The sequence below is a fragment of the Xyrauchen texanus genome, chromosome 43 (assembly GCF_025860055.1).
Source record: "Xyrauchen texanus isolate HMW12.3.18 chromosome 43, RBS_HiC_50CHRs, whole genome shotgun sequence".
NCBI classification, from domain to species: Eukaryota; Metazoa; Chordata; class Actinopteri; order Cypriniformes; family Catostomidae; genus Xyrauchen; species Xyrauchen texanus.
In genome coordinates this window covers 3,068,810-3,094,802 of record NC_068318.1, presented here as the reverse complement: position 1 = coordinate 3,094,802, position 25,993 = coordinate 3,068,810, and the positions used below count along the sequence as shown (strand labels likewise).

The window sequence follows — 25,993 nt, the reverse complement described above, 5'->3', positions numbered from 1 at the left end:
TCTGTTGACATGGGCTGTTTGTAGATTCTGGAACACAAGGGAGAGATAATGCTTCTGTTAGTCACAGTTATCGGCTGATGCTGATATTCTAAATAAATATTGGTCTGACCGATATATCGATTTTAACTAGTTATTATGTTTCTCAGGAATAGGAAATCAGTGACTAAAAATACCCTTTTGACCAAGTTTTAACCCAGATACAGATTTTGCAGCATTTAATCCTAAAAACACCCCAAATAATTACAGCTAACCTGACAAAATGATGTTTGACACACTTTTATTTCCAAAGGTCCTCTCTGCTGCCACTATTGTTGCCAAACATACCTCAGCCCTGTGCAATGCCTGCCGACTTGCCTCCTCCAAAACATCCAACCCTGTTGCTAAGAGACAGTTCGTCCAGAGTGCCAAGGAGGTGGCGAACAGCACCGCCAACCTCGTCAAGTCCATTAAAGTGAGTTCTAAGACTAGAAAAACGCCCCTCTACAGTGTTGATATGTTTGCATGATGGTGATTGTTAACAGTGTATGTTTGTGCTGTAATGTCAGGCTCTTGATGGAGCCTTTAACCAGGAGAACAGGCAGAAGTGTAAGGAAGCCACTGGACCGCTCATTGAGGCTGTGGATAATCTGACCGCCTTTGCTTCAAACCCAGAATTTGCCAGTGTACCTGCACAGATCAGTCCAGAGGTACCTTTTCCACCTTTTTGACAGTTCACAGAGATAAAACACACTCGGTGGCTGAATAATCGGACTGAATTTTAATTAAGGCATCATGAATCTTTCTAGCTTCTATACCATAACCATGTGGTTAAACGCTTAAAGGAATATTTTGGGTTCAATACTAGGTATGCTCAGTCGACAGCATTTGTGGCATAAAAAATAAAATAACAAATATTTAGACTCGTTCCTCCTTTTCTTAAAAAAAATTAATAAATAAAATCTGAGTTATTGAACCCGGGTAGTTCGGTGGTAAAGACGCTGACTACCACCCCTGGAGTTCGTTGGTTCGAATCCCAGGGCATGCTGAGTGACTCCAGCCGGGTCTCCTAAGCAACCAAACCATGAGTCACACGGGGTAACCTCCTTGTGATCGCTATAATGCTCTCGGTGGGGCACGTTGTGAGTTGGACATGATTGCCGCGGTGGGTGTCGTGAAGCCACCTGGGACAAGGCAGCTGGGATCCATCCTCTACCACCAGGACTGAGGTGAGTCACTATGCCATCACGAGGACTTAATGTGTACATTGGGAATTGGACATTGCAAATTGGGAGAAAAAGGGAGAAAACAGTGAGGCACTTACAATGGAAGTGAATGGGGGCCAATTTTGTTTACATTAAAATACTCACTTTTTCAAAGGTATAGCCAGAAGACATTAACAATATGCATGTTTACATGATATTATTGTGATAAAATGCTTTTCTATCAACCAGTAATGTTGTTAAGTAATACATGAGTTTTTCAGAAGAATTAAGTGCTTTTATAAAATTGTAAGCTTCACATTTCTTCCTTTAAACTCTCCAAAAATTGGCCCCATTGACTTCCATTGTAAGTGCCTCACTGTAAGCTCCATTTTTGCTTTTTATTTAAAGAAAAGGAGGGACGAGTTGGAGTAAATTTTTGTAGCAATCTATATTATGCCACAAATGCTGTTGATTGAGCTTAACTTTATTGAACACAGAACATTCCTTTAAGTTAAAAACAACAAAACTCAAAGCAGTAAATCTAGTGGTATAAAACAGAGTTCTGACTTTTTAAGTGCCCCCTAGAGGACAGGTAGATAATTTTTCTGAAATAGTTCTACGTTTCCTCACTATAGCTTGCACTTCCTTGCAATTATTTGAGTTCTCTCGCAATACTTTTATCCATTTTTTTACCCATGCCTACGGTCATGATTTTTATAAAAATGTTAACGGCACGAGCAAGCTCTAGGCATGGTGCATTTTGATATTTAAATATTACAATGTCAAATTATTACAATTCTAATGTAAATTCAGAGTTTAAATCATTTAGTATGGTTGCCTGATTTTTTTTTTTCTTCTGTCTACTGCCACAGATATTTACCCTGTGCTTTGATTTGCTTTGTGTGTTAAATATTATTTTGTTAATAAAGTTGTGTTGTTTGTGAGTGTAGGGTCTGGCAGCGATGGAGCCCATCGTAGCAGCTGCTAAGACCATGCTGGAGAGTTCCACAGGCCTGATCCAGACTGCCCGCTCACTGGCTGTCAACCCCAAAGACCCACCCAAATGGTCAGTGCTGGCGGGACACTCTAGAACTGTGTCTGACTCAATCAAGAAGCTCATCACCAACATGAGGTATTTGCACAACCTTCAGAATACAACACAGACCTGTCAGTGGAAGTGTTGAAGTAATTGTACAAGTGGTGCTCTTTTGTGTTCTCAGAGAAAAGGCTCCGGGACAGAGGGAGTGTGATGATGCCATTGAGGCTCTGAATAACTGCATTCGTGAGGTGGATAAAGCTTCACTAGCGGCCATCAGTCAACAGCTCACACCTAGAGATGACATCTCGCATGAGGTAAGACAACAGCCATAATCAACTAGAACAATATCTTTAATAGAAAATGTTTTAAAGGAAATTAGTCATTGTGCTGTATACCTTTATACCAATAGCTGATTTATTTTTATGATATGGCCAGTAACAGATGGTGGCAGGTATTAGAAATCTATACCATCTTGCACACTAAGTGAATTCACATGCTTCCCATTACATCATTCATGAAAATGATAATGACCAGTAGAATGGCACTTTTGAAACCAAAAAGTATTTAATTTGTAAAAAAGGTCTAATATTGTATGTTTTTAATATCCAGTAGATACTGATAATGTTTAAGGAAAAAAAATGTTAAATGATGGCTGGAGCCAATATAGTCACAAATAAAGAGATAGAAAGAAGAATCAATCAAATATCTTTCATTAAGCATTCAATAATATAACATTTGTTAATACTGTTAGGGTTGGCCCTTGTAAAATGGTCTGAGTTACAGTGATATTGTGTTTGTGTTCTTAGTCTCTTCATGAGCAGATGGCAGCATCTGTACATGAGATCAGTAACCTGATTGAACCGGTGGCCATCGCAGCTCAAGCTGATGCCTCTCAACTGGGTCACAAGGTGAAACCACTCAACCCACATTCAGTGTAACTGCTCAACTATCTCTCGTTGTTTTTCCACCACTTGATCTAGTTCCATGTGGAACTAAAACCTAAACCAAATCATGAAGCTTTTTAGTACTTGCTCCTGATCTTGCAGAGTAGAACTATTTGGGTGGAGTCAAAAGAGCAAATGCTTCTCGTTCTTCTAGAAAATGCATAATCAGCCATCAGACAGTCTACACCATAGGGCTAGGCGATATGGCCAAAAAATATTTTCACAATATTATTTTTCATATCATTCAATATCAATTTATCATGATGTACATTTGCACATTTTTTATATTTCTAAGTTGACAGAAGAAAAGAAGAAAAAAGTAAATTCTAAACATTCAAAATAGTCTATTCAGAACCGCATTGGGTCTGAAGGATCTTCTACCAAAATATAAAAATATTTTTTAGAGTTTATCCATCGAGTGCAGTTGGATATGAATGTTAAAAATCATCTGGAGTCGTGAGTTTGAATCCAGGGCCTGCTGAGTAACTCTTACCAGGTCTCCTAAACAACCAAATTGGCCCTGTTGCGAGGGAGGGTAGTCACATGTGATAATCTCTTCGTGGTCACAATTAGTTGTTCTCGCTCTCAATGGGGCGCGAGGTAAGTTGTGCGCGGATCGCGGAGAGTAGTATGAGCCTCCACATGCTGGGAGTCTCTGCGGTGTCATGCACAACGAGCCACGTGATAAGATGTACATATTGGTCTCAGAAGTGGAGGCAACTGAGACTTTTCCGGATTCAGGTGAGCAACCGTGCCACCATGAGGACCTACTAAGTAGTGGGAATTGGGCATTCTAAATTGGGAGAAAAGGGGATAAGAAAAAAAAAAGATCATCTTCAATTTCCCAGATTTAGTATGTGTACTATCAATCCCTTTTGAACGATCTTTAGTAGGATCTATTACACAATGTATATCTCCTGCAATAAGGTAGTGCCCGGGCAAGCTAGCTGTTAGCAGAAACGGATAATTAAACATTTTGGGATTATCATTGTTTGGACCATATACATTAATCAGATTTATCTTTTCCGAATAGATGGTGCATTGTAAAATAATACATCTTCCTAGTGGGTCGTTAGTTACTTTCTGAACCTGTATTGGGATTGATTTATGAATTAAAATCATTACTCCTCTCACGTTAGAAGTATGACAGGCAGCAAATACTTGCCCTTGCCATCTCCGACGAATCCTAATTATCTCAGTCTTTACCATGAGATAGAGTACTTAAGCTTGTAATTATTTGGTCCTATCCATTACCTGCTTTATTCTTTTTATATTACCCAAACCTCTACAGATCCAGGTTACAAATGTCACATTACCTGTCTCCCCCATCATCCTTTATGGCATGTTCCCTTTAATTGACTCACAGATCTTAAGTACTGAGAAGCAAAAAATACAAATAAAAGCAATCTTGAACTGTTTTTAAGATATATTCAACAACATCCCCATTTTCTCCAGTAGAGTCCATGCCACTGGATTAAACCCCCACCCCTTACACTTCTAATATGGCATTGATTGGTCCACACACCCGTGAGGAACTATCAGATACTGCTATCTATATCTGTTATCACAAATCTTATGGTAAAACTGCTCTCACTTTTTATATTAAAGTATGAACACATATTTTCTCATCCCAATAGAACGATAACAACTGAATCTTCTTAATTATGTTATAAATTAGTCCAACATTTGCACATGTTCAAACAATTCAGTCCCCACAATGAAAAGACCCCAGTTGTGGCTTTAAAATTATTTTAAAGCAATAATCATTCAAGACTTGAGCTCTCCTGTATTCCTTATCTAGTTCTTCAATAAAGCTTTCTACCGCAGACGGTGTGTCAAACACCCTGTTCTTTTTGTTTGAAGTTCAGGAACTTCATAATTAGATCTTGGTGATGCATTAGCATCTCGCCTTGTATTATGGTCACCGACATTTTTCTGTGGACCCACTCTATGTGCGCGTTCTATGATTAAAGATGTACTCGAGTCTAAAAACGCACACACATCATTCCCTTCTTTTTCCAGTAAACCCCCCCCAACCTCAAGTTTTTCCGTCTGTTTCTGCTTTCCATGTAGTCAAACTTAGTTTTTTATTTGAGATTCGAGAGTATTTGCGTGAGCCCTTAGTTGAGTGATCTCGTCTTCCACTGCCGCAATGCATTCTCTCCTTAACCTCTTTAAATTCTGACATGACACCACCCATTTTATTCATAACTTGTTTGTCCATTTCTTTAATGGCTTGTAAAACATTTGCATTGCTGGGGTTCAACTCATTTACTTTGGTAGATTCACTGTCGTTATCTTCCTCCATCTCTTTTAATACGCCCATGTGATCAGAATCCTGTGACATCTCTTGCACTTCATTAGTCAGTTTTTTTTTAATTTTGTTCTTTCTTTTTTTCGGTGCCATTTCCCTTTTTGGTCTTTTGTGCATCGATTACAAAGGATATATCAAAGTAATAAGTGAGCTTAACTCACTTAAAAACGTAAAAGTCAACATTTCACATTCATAAAATAAAGTAGTGATCCTAACTAGCCTAAGACAGGGAATGTTTTCTATGATTACATGTCAGGAATTGTGAGAAACTGAGTTTAAATGTGTTTGGCTAAGGTGTACTTAAACTTCTGACTTCAACTGTACATGTCATTGCACCTCGAGGACTTGAGTAGACAAAATGACCAAATGCCCATCCCTAATTGAAGCCCTTGTGATTGAGGAATGATGGATGTATGGAGGTTCAGGGGTATCCCCTGAGAGAAAATGTTGAAAAAGTCTAAATGGACCATTTTACATTTTCAAGTGAGAAAGTGTAGGCTACAAACTATCTGATTAATTTTCACAAAATTAGGACAGAAATGTATTTGTTTAATATTAAAGGCTCGTAACATGCTGAAAAAACGTCATGGTCTATAGGCACTTTGGAACCACTTAACTTATGTGTAGCGCCTTATGTCTACTCACATGTGGGAAAAAGTAGCAGAAGATGTGCTCTGACCCTTCAGGGCATAAAAGAAGCATGTTCGGTGCTAGAAAAAAATATTCAACAATGCAGCGCAGAAAGATCAGAGCTGGTGTACACCAGTAAATATTGAAAATCACTCAAAAGCTTATCGATATCATGGATTTTTTTTATCAAGATACATTTCGAGATCGTTTTATCGCCCAGCCCTATGAAAATGGCCATTTACAATAGTCTTGTTAGTAATCTTCTTTAAAAATTTTGTTGAGTTGGTGCTATTGTAAGGTTTTCAGATCAAAATGGATAAATAGACAGATGCTGCTGTACAAGTGAGTTATTTATGGAGTAAGAAAAATGGTACATCCGTTTACTGTTACAAACGCTTTCAGTGTAGACTGCTTTATTGATCATAATATGATCGATTTCCTTTTGACTCGCCACTCGTGTCCATTGGGTGTGAGTTTGAAATGTCAACCAGAAACAAGGTGATGTTTACGCTTAATTCTGATATACAATCATTATGTTAATATGCACTAATGCAGCATTAAAAATGACAGAAACTTGAGAACAAATGATCATAGAATTATAGTGAGGCCATATATGTTCTTCCTCACTTATCTGTTAATGATTATGGGTTTTGGGACGATGACCAAATATTGCAGGTAGAAGCATTTAAGTTATTTTGATTCTTTATCCATCGATGGAAGAACCTGAGCAGATTAACCTGAAAAGCAATGTTGCCTATTTAGTACATTGTTGTCGTGTAAACGTACCCTTAGTACGTGGTTAAATTAATGTTTTCTAAAGTGATGTTTTTTTCTAGCCTTCATGTTCTGCAGTTTACCACAGAAATGTTGATATTAATTAGTGATGCACCAATCCGATAACTGGATCGGTATCGTCTCCAATACTGACATTTTTAGACAAATCGGGTATCAGTCTGACGAGCCCAATCCAAATCTGATACTGTGTGTTCTGTCAAGCTCCAAAAATGGCATAAAAGAACCATTATAACACCATTAATGTACTCCATATGACTTGTGCATTATATTCAAAGCCACTTGAAGACGTGCAATAGCTTTGTGAATAGCAAAAGGCTGTGTTTAATAAGGAAAAATATAGTATGCATGCGCAGTGTGTGAGTGAATGGTGTAGCTCTGTTGACAAACATGCATAGCACAAGCAAGCTAGTGATGCGCTCGCGCTCTCATAGCGGCACACAGTATGTGAGCGCTACAAACTAACATCATCTCAGATGTGGATGCTCAATAGTTCAGATTGCTTGTAAAATGCATTTAGAACAGCACAGGAGGAGAATTTCACCAGATTTTGAATAAGAATCTAATTAAACTACTGTGAACTTGCCTAAATACAGACACTTACAGGACTTCCTTTCAGACTGTCAAAATAAAGCCAGAGGGTTTTAAAGTTAAAGTTGCACAACAGTAATACAGAATTTTACTCTTGTATTATAATTCTAAAAGTCAATAATAATAATTTATTATTATAATTATTATTGAGATAAAAAATGACAAAACGTTTTAAGTTGACTGGGTTCCAAAAAATAACCGTGAATGAAAAGTGGAGTGATATCTCACAACTAAAGTGAACAAAAAAGAGATTGAATCCTTTAAAGTCCAGATATACGTTGAAAAAATTGTGCAAAGAAAACTGGCTTTTTCTATTGAAGACTTGGACTGGAATTACAGTTCATTTTGCGGCCGCATTGTACAGTAAACTAGTTAAGTTTTTCTTAATTGGCTACACATTTATATTGAAATAATGTCTAGTTATAGGTTTGTGTTTCTTTACATATGAAATTGTATGTCCAGTTAGTATCACACAGTGAAGTTTGATGGTGAAAAAACAACACTGGAATCAGATCAATATCGGGGTAAGGGAACATTCATGTGACTAGGTGCTACTTTGATGTTCTGAATTTATCAGATGTGGCACTTGGCCTGAAAAGTTAGAGAAGCACTGGTCTAGATGTTTATCTGAAACTGAAGGTGTGCTCTGGTTTCTCAGGTGTCTCAGATGGTCAGCTACTTTGAGCCGCTCATCATAGCAGCCATCGGTACAGCATCTAAGATCTTAAATAGCCAGCAGCAGATGAGCGTGCTGGATCAGACCAAGACCCTGGCTGAGTCTGCCCTACAGATGCTCTACACTGCCAAAGAGGCTGGAGGAAACCCCAAGGTGAGAGGCCACAATCCAAGCACAAACCACTCACTTTAGTGTGTACAGATGGAGGATTATAATGTAAACTGATGTGAAATATTTATTATATCTGCTCCAGATAATTCTCAAAGTACTGTCCTGTGTATGTGTGTGTGCTTAGCTGTACTTTGGAGACACATTTTTACAATGAAGTCTGCTAAATAGGACAAAATCTCCCTTTGGGAGCATCTGGGGATGTCATTAATTGGAAAATAGATTAATAAATCAAATGATGTTGTTTTTTTATTAGTCTATAACAGCAACAAGTTTTCCTTTAGGGTGTGAGTTAAGGTTATGGTACTTAATAATCATTTTAATTCATATGAAAGCAATAGAAGTCTGGTGAACACTAGCACCAGCCTCTTTGGAGGCCAACTCCAATAGATTGTCAAATGTAATGTCTAAATAATGAGAAATTACATGGCAAATATGCAAATACTGTTGAAATAAAATCAATGCGGTTTAAAAATGAACACACCATGTGTGTAAAACATAGTGAAAGAACAAAAACGATGTAGTATGACTAGTGTTCAGAAGACACACTTATTTTTAGATGGGCCTATTTCTGAGAATAGCACCAATTTTACTGACCAAATTCTAAATTGGAGGTTGACTAATTAAAACTTGGTTGATGGTTCATTGCAATGGGCATGAAATCTCTTAACTCTCATACTCCACAATATTAATCTTGGCTATCCACTTTGCTAAAGCAAAGGTTTTGAACTCCACATTAGAAATGCTAAAGAGAACGTCTTCCGGTTAAGAGGTCCATTCTTCAACACTTGATCATTGACACGGAATCACTCTTGTGTGTGCTTGTGGTGTAAGTTTAATGATGACCCCAGACACATTGCAAAGGTTCCGCCCTTTCCAACCAGTGTTAACAACAACTCACACAATGCTGAATGAAATGTCAGAATCTAATGTCAAATGGATAAATGCGTTAATTTCAACAGTTCTGTTTATTTCTCATGTGCTGTTCATTGCTCTATCTGTATGAGTTTTTCATCTGCAGTGGCTTGTTTCCTGGTATCAGGCCTCTGCGGGCTTCTCAGCTGGTGGTCTTTGACAGTCAGATGCCCCGAGGCACTGGCCCCATTGGACTTGTCAGTAATCTGACCTTGATGGTGTGTCCTCGTTTAGATAGTTAACTAAATGTGTGTGTCCCCTCAGGCTGCTCACACACAGGAGGCTCTGGAGGAGTCGGTTCAGATGATGAAGGAAGCGGTGGATGATCTTGCTGCGACTCTTGCGGAGGCGGCCAGCGCTGCAGGAGCTGTAGGCGGAATGGTCAACTCCATCACTCAAGCCATCAATAAAATGGAGGACAGTCCTGGATTCGAACCTGAAGGGACATTTGTAGATTATCAGACGACAATGGTGAAGACGGCCAAAGCCATCGCTGTCACCGTTCAGGAGATGGTAAAGCATTGATAGTGGTGAAGATTGCATTCATGTGTGGTGTGGTTAAACATCTGGGCTGATAAATAAAAGATTGTAGAAGTAAACCCCAGAAAGAGTTGATTGATAAACAGCAGTAAATAAAAAGACATGTGAACCTGTAATAAGTGACTAGAGGTCAACCGATAGTGGATTTTGCCAATGCTGATAACTAAGCTGGTGGAAAAAGGCAGATAACTGATTAATCGACCAATATTTTTGATAGGAGTTATTAATATATTAATTGTATTCATATTGATTTAATGAATGTTAGAAAAAAAGATTCTTTCCTTACTGTGACAGGCACAGACATAGAGGCAACAAGAGTCAGGAATTTATAAAATCCCACCTGTAGTTTTTTTTTTTTGCAACAAAAATCCCAATAATTACCAGGAAAAAAAATAAGAAGAAGATTTGGTGCATAAAGCAGGACTTAAAGGGATAGTTCTCCCAAAAATGAAAATTCTCTCATTTACTCGCCCTCATGCCATCCCAGGTGTGTATGACTTTTTTTCAATTAGGAATTGTAGAAGAATATTTCAGCTCTGTAGGTCATTTCAATGCAAGTGAATGGTAGCCAGAATTTTTTAACTCCAAAAAGCAGATCAAGGCAACCTTAAAGTAATCAATTTGACTCATGTATTTTAATCAATGTGTTCTGAAGTGATCCAGTTGGTTTTGGATGAGAACGGACCAAAATATAACTCCTTTTTTACTGTACATCTTGCCAGATGGCACTATAGGAAGTGTAATCGACCTTGAAATCATGACCGCCAAGGGGACTGCTGATGTCGACATTTATAGTGAAAAAGGAGATAGATTTTGGTCTGTTCTCACGCAAAACCGATTGGATTGCTTCAGACGACATTGTTTAACCCACTGGAGACTTGCAGATTAATTTTATGCTTTCTTTATCTGCTTTTTGGAGCTTCAAGGTAGAGGTCGACCGATTAATCGGCCGGCCGATTAATCGGCTGATTTTTAGCATTTTTTACATAATCGGCATCGGCCAATTTCCAAGTATATCAAGCCGATTATTAGGCAGGCGCATCTGTGGGCAGCCTAGTGTTGTTGTGGAACACGTGTTCGACGCACGCTGCCCCTAGAGTCATTTTCCAGCAGAGTGAACAGACCTCATCCAGAGCCTAAGGAAGGAGCTAAGTTCCTTAGAGAAAACAGTAAGGGTTAAATTTGTATAACTTATTTATATTTAATTAAAAACTTTTGATATTTTACTGCCAACTTCGAGAAAAAATGCGACATGACATTCGGCTACTTTGGATATTGATAGCGTAGTTGAAGTTGCATTATCACAGCAGAAGGGTTGCTATCATGTCACAATAAGGAAGCAAGAACTTTGCAATTACAGACAGTGAATCTGAGACTTTTATTTGTTCTGTTTGTGTGTCTTATATTTGAGAGGGTTGTCACTCAATGCAGAGAAATAAGTAATAAAAAGATACCAACGCCTATATGCTATTGAAGGACTGGCTTTGGTAAGCTCGGACGCTACCGGTTCTGCTGTCAGTACTGGAGAAATTAAGAAAATACATGTATTATTGCTATAAAGAGAAAGTTATTTTATCTCGCCAGCCATTTCTATGTATAATAATTCTATGAAACCATTTGCCTGTGATGCAATTTAGCTATTCGCAGTCAGAGAGAGAGAGAGAGAGAGAGATCTAGCGAGAGACAGCTAGCAGCAGCACAACACGAGCCCTGCTTAATGAGTGACAGAACTAAACATTCAAACGTAGCCTGGTTTAGATCTGTGATTATTAGTCTGATTTTATTTTAAATTTCGCCTTCCAAAGATTATAAAAAGAATATTTATACATAAGCCGCATTCTGTCTAGCACAACTTCCTTCCCTTCACAGCAGTGCGCTGACATTTCTCCCTAAAACTCAAACTTAACATCAGAATCAGCACGATCGGTGATTGTTGTAAAATGCTACTGTTGCTAAACTGCGGTACGCGTTTAATAATAAAATAGCGCAAGAGATACCGTTCCCAAGCCGGCGCGCGCTCCGAAACAGACCTCAACGAGACAAGCAAAGTATAGGCTACTTTGGGTTTCATGTGCGCGTCTAAACGATCAAATATACACAAAAATATGTCAAAACAACCGGCTTGGAGATTCACTTAAAAACAGTTTATGTCTTAAATGGACGTAGTTATGGAAATCGTTGGGAGAAAATATGGTGCATCAGGAGCCTATTAGACTCGGTCTTAAAGGGGAAGCAGTCTAATCAACATGCTGACGATTGAGCCATTACTGCGAATCAAACAACAAAAGGCAAAGAGAAAATCACTTACAGCTCTTGAATGAATAACTTCTGCATTAATGAGCATTAATCTATGATAAACTATGCAGTGTTATTTTACAATTGATTACTTTATTAGATTTCTTTTTAGACCACACTTGAACAGTAATGTTAGTAGACCTTCCTGAAATTAAATCACTGTGCCTATATAACGTTTATCTTAAAAAGAACCGTTAAGAATACAGTTGAAGTACCGGATCGATAAGCAGTATCGGTAAGATAGTAATACCATTAAAACCTTAACGATACCCATCCCTAGTTATGCCTGTGCTTCTCTTGGATGCTCTGAATATTGGATTACGTGTCTGGATTGCCCCTTAATTAAAGCTGCATTTGGATCTCAACCGTCGGTGTCTCGGAGCAGTTCAGTAACACCTGCTTTGTTTATTTAATATATTTGTTATACATTATTTATATAATATGTTTTTACATTATACATTTTTAATTTAAGTGTCAAGTGTTCAATAAATGTATTTGTTGAGAAATGTTGTCTATCTTAAGTAATTATTTGTGTTACATTTTATCTTACAAATAAAAGGTTCAAATAAGAGGTTAAAAACAAGCACATATCGGCCAAAATAAATCGGCTGCATTAATCGGCCATTGGGCGACCCGGATTTCAAAAGATCGGCATCGGCCTGAAAAAAACAATATCGGTCGACCTCTACTTCAAGGTTCTGATCACCATTCACTTGCATTGTATGGACCTACAGAGCTGAAATATTCTTCTACAAATCTTTGTTTGTGTTCAGCATCTGGGATGGAGTGAGTAAATGATGAGATAATTTTTTTTATTTTTGGGTGAACTATCCCTTTAACTATGAACAAACCTGATATACACCAGGGAATTATTTAGAAATGTAATTGCTCCCAGCTTATACAAACACATTAGAGAAGCAATACATTCACTCAAACAATCATCTGCAATGTATCACATTATAAACTCAATTGCTTTTTAATCCGGTATTGTATAAAAAGGTTTTTCCTTTTCTCTTGGGACACCATCAGTCAACATCAACAATAACATTAAGTTATATCTAAACATCAAAACATCAACAACTAAACCTCTTTGGAGCGCTATTTTATGAACTTAGTGAAGCTAATTGGGCCTTGTCATCCTGCGAAAATAAAACTCAACAGATCTGCACGTATTCTACTGGATTTTTTTTATTGATATTGGAGAAATAAAGGTTAAAATATCTTCAGTTAAAATGTTTTACTTCTAAAAAATGTTTTATGTGCATAGTCACATGGCACAGCAAACATGATGCATAGTCAGTGATTGTTTTTATTTCACCTCTAGAGGCCGCTGTTATACTGTAGAACCAAAGAGTTTGAATTGTAAAACCTCCAGCGCCAGAAACGAGGAATAATAAAAAAAAAACCATATATATTTTAATATCTGCCACTATCGACATTGATTTATTTATTTTTGCCAATAAACGATAGTTCCAAAAAGCAACTATTGGCACCTAGAGTATGTACCAATCGACCTCTGTAAGTGACTGTAAGACACTTTGAATTAAAGCCTACAGCGCAACAGTAGGATTCATGAAGTAAAAGTCCCATTTATTTTTCCCATAGAGGAATTTATTTTTATTGATAATGTATTAGTGTTGAACGGTATACTGGTGCCACGGTTTTACCGATGTATTCAAGCTTAAAAAAAAAAATAACAGCAGATTTTTCAAACAGTGGTAACATATTTTTGGCAACAAAACCTGCATCTGACACATGTGTACATAGACTGACAACTAACAAATAGCACAGATGGAATATAAGAATGCATTGCCTCCTTTGTTTTATTGTAGTTTAACCAGATCGATTGCAATGCTGGAAGAACGTGAATAAATTAAGGCAGAAGTTCAGCACTATGTTATTTTTAAGTAAGAATGCTCTGTTATTTTATACATTAATGACACTGAATAGGATGAAAGTAAAGAATTCATTCAACATCATTCATCACATTATTCAAGCAACATAGGAGTTATTTGTGTATCATGATCTTGTTCTCCCAACACTCTCAAACTTCTTTTTTATTTGTGTATATCTGAATGTTTTGTAATAAACTTTAAATATATTGTTTTAATATTAATTATCAATATAATAATTTAGTATAGAGTCTTTAAGCTTTGTCTTTCCCTGGTTTTAAAATGGTTGAATGCTTGGTTGGTTTGGTTCATGGCTCAGGACTCGTGTGTAGAAATGGAAAAATTAACTGTGTTATTAAAATGCTGTGTTGCCAGGTTACCAAATCAAACAACAACCCTGATGAGCTGGGCGGTTTGGCCAATCAACTGACCACAGAGTTTGGTGACCTCGCGTCAGAGGCCAAATGTGCCGCCATGACTGCGGAGAGTGACGAGGTAACATGACACAACTCTCTCCTCTGTTTTTCTTTCCTTTCCCTATAGATTCTGTGGCTTTTCCATGTGAATTCATCTTAAAGCCAACATGAAATCAAAATGGACTATTTATTTCCTAATAAACTGCCTGCTCTTATTTTGCAGTATTCATAAGTGCACTCTATTTCAAATGAAAATAAATGTTTGTCTTTGAAATCTTTTATGAAAATGTAAGTTCCACCTCCCCTGTGACATTCCTTTTCGGCTGACATCATCATGCCCTTATTTTTTTTTCATCCACCTGTCATATAAAGGGTACTTCTCAACATCCAAAGAATAAAATGTCCTATGTTTTTTTCCTGAAAATGAGTTGCGAACGCTGTTTCATTTTGACTTGTAGGTCAGGATTGTCTGCGTCAAGTCATTTTTATTTGTATAGCGCCTTTCACAACACACATCATTTCAAAGCAGCTTTACAGAAAATCGTACATTAACAGAAGATGAAACCGCAATATCTATAAAGTCTTAGAGTCATTATTGTGTAGTTTGATTAAATACGATTATGAAGTGTGTATAAATGCAATAATTGTATTTAGAAACCCAGTGAGCAAGCCAAAGGCTAGGAAAACAAAACTCCATAAGATGTTGGTTAATGGAGAAAAATAACCTTGGGAGAAACCTGGCTCACTGTGGTGTCCAGGTCCCCTCTGGCTAACAGCATGAATATAGTGCCAATATTACTTATTTATGTGCAGTGCAAGTCATGGTTTAAAAGTGTTAAGTGCCAGTGTTTAAACAAAGATTTTGTAAGACTGTAAGATCAATGACAAATGTCTTTGAAGTTTATCATGCATTAACTGCAGAAGTTCATATAAATGTTGTCCTTTGTTATTTGGCTGATGAAGGCTTTTGTTGGCAATTTATTGATAGTCTGTATTCCATTTTAAGAGTGTAGTCCATCATTAGACCAAGGCGATTCAGGCCAAGATCAGTGAGGTGCTTCACAGTTCAGTTGGCCAGTAATTTAGGTGAGGTCTATCCTAAGTCCAAGGTTCAGGCAATGGCATATGTATTATCCCATGTCTTATTGTTGGAGTTGGCATAAGTTCATCCTCTGAGGTCCATCGTAATAGACTAAAGTAATGTCTGGCTGGCACTGGCTGCATTTTGTCATCACACAGTGGAGTCTGATACCAAGCTGGAATGGAGCTGGATCCAGCCGGTTCTGGTGACCTCGGGATAGGAGTCCCGAGGTAGAGACATGGAAACAAATAGAATAATATTAGCGTATGTGCCATTCAATTAATTTCAACTTAAACTCAGTGAGTGTGTCTGTGTCCCGAATAGTGATAGGGAGACTATTTCATAGTTTAGGACCCAAATAGGAAAAGGATCTACCTCCTTTTGTGGATTTTGATATACTAGGAACTATTAATAGGCCAGAGTTTTGTGATTATTATGAATGTGATGGAATGTAGCATGGTAGAAGGTAATTTAAGTACTGTGGAGCTTGACCATTCAAAGCTTAATATGTAGTTTAACAGAATTTTAAAATGAATATGAAATTTAACAGGTAGCCAATGTAATGATGATGAAATGGGGGCTAATATGATCATATTTCTTGGTTCTACAGCACTCTGGCTGCTGCATTTTGAACCAATTGAAGTTTATGTATTGAACTTGCTGGACATGCTCCCAGTAATGCTTTACAATAATCTAGTCTTGAGGTCATGAATGCATTAATTAGTTTTTTGGCATCAGCAACAGAGAGCATGTGTCATAACCTAGCAATATTTCTTAGTTTGAAGAATGCTGTTCTACAGACATTGGAAATTTGATTTTCAAATGACACACTGGTATCAAATATAACACCCAAGTTATTCGTTGTTGAAGACGATGTAACAGTACATCCATTAATAGTCAAATTATATTTTAGCGGCTTATTTTTTTGTTCCAGTTTTTGATCCAATAATTAGTACCTCTGTTTTGTCGAAATTGAGTAGAAGGACATTTCTGGCCATCCGATCTTTGATTTCATTGATACACTGCTAATTTGGAGAATTGTGAAATTTCATCGGGTGAAATTTCATCTTGGGACATGTCCTAAGGATAATGGGGAGTTAATAATATTAAGAAGAGGTTCTGAGATTACAGGGAATGCCTCTTTTAAGAGCTTAGTTGGTTTTATATCTAACATACATGTTGTGGCTCAGGATTGTCTGTTTTATATGGTTTGTTTTTTTAGATTGGCTGTCACATCAGGAAGCAGGTGACCGAGTTGGGTTACAGCTGCACCGGTCTGGTCAGTAAAGCTGGAGCGCTGCAGTGTAGTCCAAATGACTCCTTCACCAAGAAAGAGCTCATTGACAGTGCACGGAAAGTCTCAGAGAAGGTGACTGGAAATTGTTTTTAATCTTTACATTACAGGGATGGTTCAGCCAAAAATGAAAATTCTTGCACCATTTAATCACCCTCATGTCATTTCAAACCTAAAAGATATTTTTTTTTGTGTGGAACACTAAAGGAAATATTTATCAGAGCATTTAAGTTTATCTCTGATCCATACAGTGAAAGTGGGTGGTGATCAGGGGCTGCCAAGCTCCCAAAAGTACAACACTGTAAAAGCACTGTAACAGAACCATAAAAAGAGTTAATAAAACTCTCACGCTGTATTCCAAGTCCTCTGATGCCAATATGATGGCTTTGTGTCATGGTCACCATTCACTTTTATTGTACTGCTATAATAACTCGTTTTGAGGGAAAGTCACATGGGTTTGAAACAACATGACGGGGAGTAAATTATGACAGAATTACAAATTGTGGATGGCTTTTTGAAGCAAATAGTTTCCACTTTTAAAATTAGTTGTGTCCTATTTGACACATGAATGTCATTTGGGAGTTCATCGGTCTTGTAATCTCTTTATTATCTCTCAGGTGTCTCATGTGTTAGCGGCACTTCAGGCTGGTAATCGCGGCACTCAGGCGTGTATCACCGCTGCCAGCACCGTATCGGGCATCATCGCTGATCTGGACACCACCATCATGTTTGCCACGGCGGGCAGTCTCAACCGGGAGAACGCAGAGACATTTGCAAACCACAGGTGAACATCACAATGATCATGATTTTAAGGAAACATTTTAAGGATCCAGGAATGATTTAACACTGGTAGAATTTTCTTCTCCTTGAAATCTCCTTAAATAGGTTAGTGATGGTTTCATATTAGCTGATTTTAATTTTGTTTTTTGTTATTATTTTAAAGAGATTTAAACTGGCTGTTTTGTACATTTATTGGTGAAGAGTGTCATTTTTTGTGTTTCCATGTTATGGAAATACATACTCCGATCTCAGTTAAAAGGTTATGCAAGCCATTATTAGGTCCTTTCCCCTGAAAAGTGTTATCAAAAAGATATCAAAACATTGTACTGTTTGTTTGAACATCCGACCATCCTGAAATAGGGCTGAAACGATTAGTCGACGTTATTGACAATGTTGACAATAAAAAAAATTGTCTACAAATATTTTTTCGTTATCGAATAGTCATCATATAATCCTCCAACGATGACGCACGAGAGTAGCACTGCAGCTCGCTCCTGACTGAGGAGAGGAAGAATTAAACTCACAGACCAGATTCACTCTAAATTTTCACAACTTCAGGTGATGTAGAATGCAAAGTATGAGGGAATTATACAAAAATACCAAATAAGTGCATAAAGAAGCACTCTCTTTTTGAAGCAAAACTGGCATGTGGAGCGTATTTAAAGGAAACACCCCGGCGTCAGGGGCGGATCTACCAGGGTGTCATATAATGCTACCCTAAGAAAAAGCATTGCCCCCATCTGCCACCCCAGCATAAGTATCCAAATGTATTTAATATAAATATAAGTATATTATCATTGATTTTGACATTGTGTAAGGATTTATACATGTTGAACTGCCTAAACTCTCACCAAATGCACAAATGACTACAGACCCATTGATTGAGTACAGCTGCAACCAATCGAATGATTATTTACAGTAGCAGCCAATCACAGCATCGACCAATTGCCTACCTGCTAGGAATGGGCATTTTGGTCATTTTGTCTACTCTGTTACTCAAGACTAATTACTCGAGTCGAGTACTCGAGTGGCAATGACATGTACATAACTGTATAAATAATGATATGTCTGACAAAGCATCTTGTTCCAATGTATTGTCTATTCATTATTATAGGCTGTTATAAAATAGTCTGTTACAATATGTACAAAAGATTGAATTATCAAAATATAATGCATCATATTTTGTCATTATGTGAAGATTCGCTGCCCAACTTCCTTCAAGTTACCGTAGTAAGCACGCACCAGTTTTTTTAGTGACTGTCTGAACTGTCTATTTTCAAATTGCGGTTGGCTTAACAGGAGATGCCATAACCGACACGTTTTTATCATCCACTGCCACACGCCTGGTGTGTGTGTGTCTCCCTGAGTGTTCGCTCCTGTGGGGAAAGATGCGATGCTCTGTTTTGTTGTTGCTGTGATGATTCATGAATGGAATGCATTCAACTCATAGAATCTGAATTTTCACATTTCAACTGGGGAAAGTGCAACAGAATGACATATTATGACTGACTTCGAACTTGGAAACTTGTGCGGAAATCTTCAACTCGTCGAGCGTTTCGTCGAGATGCAGGTGTGTGTTACATCACGCAGGGCAGGGAGGTTTACAGTCAGTGATATACATTCACTTTTACTAAATAATATCCATTGACGATTCAAAGTTCTTACATTTAAATGATAATAAAACGTGTTTCTCAAAGGTTTTTTTGAGACAGGTGTTCACAGTTAATTACACTCTCTTTTGATTATCGTAACGATAGCATTTCAGTGTCGCATATCAGTTCGGTTGCTATAAGACGTCTCTGACAACCAATGTACCCCTCAAAATCACAACACAATCAATCTCAAATGTAAAAATAAGATCCCTCTTTGACACGTTTGTGTTTAGTTGTCAGGTAATTGTCACCGAATTTCGAATTAAGTGAAAAGTCACATCATGCATGATCACCATCAAATAATCTTTTTCATGATCGATCATTTCTGCCACGTCCAAGTACCCGAGTACTTGTGTCCATCCCTACTACATACTATTGCAGCGTGTTTACAGTGTTTGGTCTCTCACAGGTTGGCTTATTTCCTCAACAACAGTGACCACATGCACAAATATGTGGAAAAAAGAGTTAAAAGATGAATTTCTCAGTTGTTTCCAAGTATGGAATGATTATTAGATACATCACTGTCAGTTATGGGTTGAGATGGGTGAGACGTGTCCTCACCATTTTTTAAATAGCTTTTGTCACTTATGTTTATAATCCAGATGAAACATCTCCAGTTCTTGAGTTGGAGTTTCTTTTTCATCTGTGTGTGTTTTGACTGGCGATCCAGTGCTGGAATGTGTTATTTTGAATGTTATGATAATTGTTTGTTATGGTTGTTGTCAGTGTCGTTTAGTGACAGCAGTTTTGCAGCAGCTCGCACTCTTTTTAGCGTGTTTGTGTGTTGTTTTTTCTCTTTCTCTCCCTCTCTCTTAATCACTCGTGCGGTAACCAGATGAGCTGATTGTTGATGGGGCGCACCGGTGCGCAGTGTGTTTCCTCCCTATATAAACTGAGTCTTTCATGGCTGGGTTGTGTGATGGGTGACGGTTGTTTGTGAACTGTGTCATCTTATTCATGGGCGCTCCGGTGCATTCCTCGTTCCCGCTGCTGAGAGGAAAGTTTGTGGTTGTCGCTGTCTGAATTTCGGAGTTTGCTGTTTTTTCATATACAGAACTGTCAATAAATCTGTCTGTGTTTCCGCTACTCTCGTATCTGTATCTGTTATTGTGTTTTATTTTTTAATTGTAACACCCATGCAATGACAAACAGATGCAATCTAATTTGAATCAGCCATAAGCTTGAGGCAACATTTTAAAAAAATTCAGAATTTAACACTGGATGCTTTTGTCCAAACCACATGCAAATGCGAGATAACAGGGTTTGACTTAACTTCTCAGGTTAACTTGATAGAAAGTCTTTGCAATGGCGAAATAGGGGCAAGGACTTCCTGTACAATACGAAACCAGGGAGGTGCTCTCTCAGGTGGAAGCGACCAATGAGCTAAATATCTGAGACTGAATGCCTAATAATAAAACAAAATCTTGTGTTGGCCTAACCCACCTTTGTCAATCGGCCTATGTAACTTATTGAAATGTAATCTGGGACGTTTACCATTTGAAATAATGGACTTTGCAATGCTATCAAATTACTTAAAATAAGAGAGGGGGACATCTACTGGAAGAGATTGTAGCAGGTAGATGAATTTTGGAATACAATTGATTTTAATAACATTAACCTTCCCAATCATAGATAAATGTAATGAAGCCCACCTAATCACATCGCTCAAATATTTTTATTAAAGGGTCGAAATGAACTCTAACACATTTTCTAAGAATAAAATACCCAAATACTTAATGCCCTTTTTGACAAAATGTTAACGTCTAACTGGATCCGGGAAATTGGACGGTAACTCTTAAACTTGCTTGGATCTTTGTCCTTTTTAAGAATCAGACTGACCCAGGCTTGCGTCATGGTTGGCAGTAGCTTTCCATTCTTTAATTATTCTGGATAAACTTCTAACAAAAGTGGAGCAAGTTCTGTAGCATAAGATCTAAAAAGTTCAGCGGCAATGCCATCTGGCCCCGGAGCCTTGCCTGTAGGCAGGGCCTTAATTAACTTTTCAAGCTCCCCCAAGGTTATCTCAGAATCAAGAGAATTTTTTGCACAGTTATCAGTTTAGGGAGATCTAATGGCTCCACAAATTTTCTAATATCTTTATCTTTTTTAATATCAGTAGACAAAGATGTGGAACTATAAAGATGAAGAGAGAATTTTTTGTTTGCATTATTAATATCAATGGTCGAGGTAATAATTTCACCACCAGCAGATTTCACTGAGGGAATGGTAGAAAGTCACTTTCTGCTTTATATATCCAGCCAAAAGCTTCCCTGATTTCCCCCAACTCAAAATATAACTGTCTTTCCCTAAATAACCAAAGCTCCACCTTCGGTGACAAAATAATATTATATCTACACTCACCTAAAGGATTATTAGGAACACCATACTAATACTGTGTTTGACCCCCTTTCGCCTTCAGAACTGCCTTAATTCTACGTGGCATTGATTCAACAAGGTGCTGAAAGCGTTCTTTAGAAATGTTGGCCCATATTGATAGGATAGCATCTTGCAGTTGATGGAGATTTGTGGGATGCACATCCAGGGCACGAATCTCCTGTTCCACCACATCCCAAAGATGCTCTATTGGGTTGAGATCTGGTGACTGTGGGGGCCATTTTAGTACAGTGAACTCATTGTCATTGGCCTAAAGTGTGCCAAGAAAACATCCCCCACACCATTACACCACCACCACCAGCCTGCACAGTGGTAACAAGGCATGATGGATCCATGTTCTCATTCTGTTTATGCCAAATTCTGACTCTACCATCTGAATGTCTCAACAGAAATCGAGACTCATCAGACCAGGCAACATTTTTCCAGTCTTGAACTGTCCAATTTTGGTGAGCTCTTGCAAATTGTAGCCTCTTTTTCCTATTTGTAGTGGAGATGAGTGGTACCCGGTGGGGTTTTCTGCTGTTGTAGCCCATCCGCCTCAAGGTTGTGCGTGTTGTGGCTTCACAAATGCTTTGCTGTATACCTCGGTTGTAACAAGTGGTTATTTCAGGCAAAGTTGCTCTTCTATCAGCTTGAATCAGTCGGCCCATTCTCCTCTGACCTCTAGCATCAACAAGGCATTTTCGCCTACAGGACTGCCGCATACTGGATGTTTTTCCCTTTTCACACCATTCTTTGTAAACCGTAGAAATGGTTGTGCGTGAAAATCCCAGTAACTGAGCAGATTGTGAAATACTCAGACCAGCCCGTCTGGCACCAACAACCATGCCACGCTCAAAATTGCTTAAATCACCTTTCTTTCCCATTCTGACATTCAGTTTGGAGTTCAGGAGATTGTCTTGACCAGGACCACACCCCTAAATGCATTGAAGCAACTGCCATGTGATTGGTTGATTAGATAATTGCATTAATGAGAAATTGAACAGGCGTTCCTAATAATCCTTTAGGTGAGTGTATATTTTAATCGGGTCAATTCTCTGAGGCCATCAGACAACATTCGGCACTTCAGTTCTGTCTCAGTACTTTCAATATTCTCTATCTGATTGAGGCATACTGTTTGATCAGACCCCTAAGAACCGCCTTAAGTGCCTTCCAAGGCACACCCACAGATGATACTAAGGACCAGTTTGTCTCCATATAAACATTGATTTCAGTCTTAACATTTGTTGTAATTCAGGATTTTGCAAAAGGGATATATTAAATTGCCAACTATATGATTACTTTTTCTCCATATGTGGCAACACCTCTAAACTCACCAGGGATCTGAGACTAAGATGTTTCCAATTGAGCAATCAACAACAGATGAAATGAGGGACTTGAATAAAGCCATTCAGTTTCCTTGGACAGTCAAACGAATGTTCAGTAAGCTGGCTGTAGGTCATCTCATGTGAGATGACCTAATCCTTCCAATGTCCTGCAAGAATTACTCAACAAAACAAACTCCAGCCAATAGGAGGCATAAGCACATAGAATGAGCAGATTCATCCACAACTGTCCCGAAGCAGATTTATTCCACGAAACAAACTCCAGCCGCTTGGCGGAACCAGCACAAAAAGAAACAAAAAGGCGCCCAGCTTCCTTGGATGGTCAAGTGTATGTTCTGTGAGACAAGCTCGCTTCGAGGCATGTGTGAAACACACCATGACTTCCTCAGTCCATTTATTTTATGAAAGACATTGCTTGTTGTGGGCATGTACATATTTTGTGGCCATCCTTAGTATCTATTCTCAATTTTGCAAGGAATTTCATTGTAAAAGCGACCCTTCGTCGATGCAAAGGTTTCTTGAATGAGTGTTATTCCACAAAACAAACTCCAGCCGCTAGATGGAACCAACAAAAAAAGAAGCAAAAAAGGTGCTCGGCTTCCTCAGACAGTCATGTGTATGTGCAGCGAGTCAAGCTCACTAGGGGGCCATATGAAAATCACCAAATGGCTCACTCACCCTATTGTCTCTATGAAAGACATTGCTTGCTGTGGGCATGTAAATACTTTGCGGCCATCCTTAGTATCAGTTCTCAGTTTGGCCGGGAACATCAGTGCAAAAGCAATCTTCCATTGATGTAAGAGTTTCTTGCATTCCTTGAAATGATCACATTTCTCTCTTGACGATTTTTCAAAGCATGGGAACAAGAAAATGCTGTGATTCTTCCAAGAAAGCTTTTCTTTGCTCCTCGCCTCACGCAATACGAGATCTTTATCGGATGATCTCAGAAATTTGGCCAGAATTTATCGGGGCCTGTCTCCCTCAGCTGTTCTTGTAACCAACTCAGAGAATTCTATTTCCATCACTGTAATCAATCAATGTATTACAGCAAGATCCTCAGCAGTTGGCGTTGAATTTCTCCTGCCGCACTGCCCAAATGGAGTCCCTGGTCTGTGGACTCGCCAGGGGCTGCAGCTTGAGCACAGTGTCTTTTAATTTCTCCAGAGCCTGAAGATTTTGAATTCTCTGCCATGTTGACTTCAATGAACAGATAAGTAGCAGGGTGTATCAAATTTCACCGGTTTATGACATAAAAATAATTAAAAAACTAACTACGTGCGCAGAGCTCGCCGTTTACACGTCTGCTCCTCACATGGTGTCAAGTGACTCCGAACGTTATTAATTTGATAGTGACTCCAATTAATTAACTAGTACTTGTTGCAATGAAGGTTGATACCTTAATCCATAAGAACAACGTATGTGTGCTTGCTTTAGTGTTGCCATAAAAAAAATTCTAGATATGCCCCTGCCCAGCATTATGTCTTTATTGCAGTTATATTTAATGTGTTATAGCTTTATTAAAGTTAAAATAATAAGGAAGCAGATCATGTAAATAAGTACAAACTCTGAAACTGGCATTTATCTATGCAGTCAGCGCCTCTTCTAGGAGTTGTGTAAAGAGACCCGATCTAAGGGGGGGAGATTGAAACTGCATCCGGCTGATGTACACTCTGGCGCGACTTATTAAATCATAATATATGTGTCACTGTGCATTTCTTATCGTGAAGAAAATTGTCTGTACACTGCTTTATTAATAAGAGAGAGTTTGTTTTTTGTGAGTTAAAGATTGATTGAAGTGAACAAAGATGAGAGCGGGCAGTCTTCACCCCATTATACACTGCAACAAAATAAGTTTTGATTTGTTTTAGTTTTGGCTTGTTTTCCAATATAAGTATCTAAAACTCTTTAAAACGACGTACATTTACTATAGCAGCTTTACTGTAGAAGAAAAAATTGTTATCTGAAAATGTTGAATATAATATTAAAAATACAAATATTTTAAAATATCTAGAAATCAAAAATCCATTCACCTGAGAAGAATATAAGATAGTTATACTTGCTTTAAGTGAGTAGATCTTGAATATACGTATATTTTGTCTTTACTGCACTCGCAGAAGTATAACCAAGTGAAAAATACACCTACTGTATATATTTAATATACATTCTCTTAAAGCAAGTCAACATACCTTATAAGAAGAGAGAGCACATTACTCCGGTTTTAATTAAATTACATTGGTTACCCATACGATACAGAATCCAATACAAAGCTTTGTTGTATGTTTTTAAGTCTCTGCATGGCCTAGCACCTGAGTATGTTAGTGATTTAATCAGCCGTTGTCAATCAAGTAGATCTCTGCGCTCTAACGATCAATTGCTTCTCATGGTTCCGCGATCATGTTTAAGATGTAAAGGTGATCGGGCATTCTCTGTTGCAGCTCCTAGGCTCTGGAATGACCTTCCTCTGTCTGTAAAAACTTGTCCTTCATTGGGTGCTTTTCAGAGTGCGCTTAAAACTTACTTGTTCACTTTAGCTTTTGACAATGCTTTGTAAGTTTTTATGTAATATGTTTGCATTGTTTTTATGTCTTTGTTTTTACTTTTATACCTTCTGTACAGCACTTTGGTTCCACTTGTGGTTTTGAAAGTGCTCTATAAATAAAGTTGAGTTGAGTTGAGTTGAGTAAGTTGCTTCTCAAGTAAATGTATCTTGTTTTAAGGATTTATAAACCATTTTAAATGGAAAACAAGACAAATATACTTGATAACAACAGGATTTTTTGTAGTGATTTCTTTACTGAATTAAATTGAATAAAAAGTATTTTTCCTTTAATTCAGTGAATGTCATTTAGAGGTGTTTTTAAAGATGATTTTATCCTCTTTATTGATAATAAGCATGTTTAATACAACCTTTTAAGTCTGGGCACAAGCTGAATAATCAGTTAATAGCTAATGATTAATCATTGAAATTATCGCAGAATAGTCGAATAATTGTGCATATAATCGTTAGATTAGTCGATTATCAAAATAATCGTTAGTTGCAGCCCTATCCTGAAACAATATCTGTATGGTGGTGT

At 37.9% G+C, this 25,993-nt stretch overlaps 1 protein-coding gene across 1 annotated transcript in view; it reads left to right on the top strand.

Annotated features, from left to right (window-relative positions):
• Nucleotides 1-25,993, top strand: part of tln1 (talin 1) — a 132,411-nt gene that overhangs the window by 85,490 nt on the left and 20,928 nt on the right. Inside the window, exons 35-44 of the mRNA XM_052116262.1 lie at nt 290-451; nt 546-686; nt 2,132-2,313; nt 2,402-2,534; nt 3,027-3,128; nt 8,150-8,320; nt 9,515-9,763; nt 14,353-14,472; nt 16,697-16,843; nt 17,386-17,552. Coding sequence (XP_051972222.1) covers nt 290-451; nt 546-686; nt 2,132-2,313; nt 2,402-2,534; nt 3,027-3,128; nt 8,150-8,320; nt 9,515-9,763; nt 14,353-14,472; nt 16,697-16,843; nt 17,386-17,552 — 1,574 coding nt within the window. The remainder of the gene's footprint in view (nt 1-289; nt 452-545; nt 687-2,131; nt 2,314-2,401; nt 2,535-3,026; nt 3,129-8,149; nt 8,321-9,514; nt 9,764-14,352; nt 14,473-16,696; nt 16,844-17,385; nt 17,553-25,993) is intronic.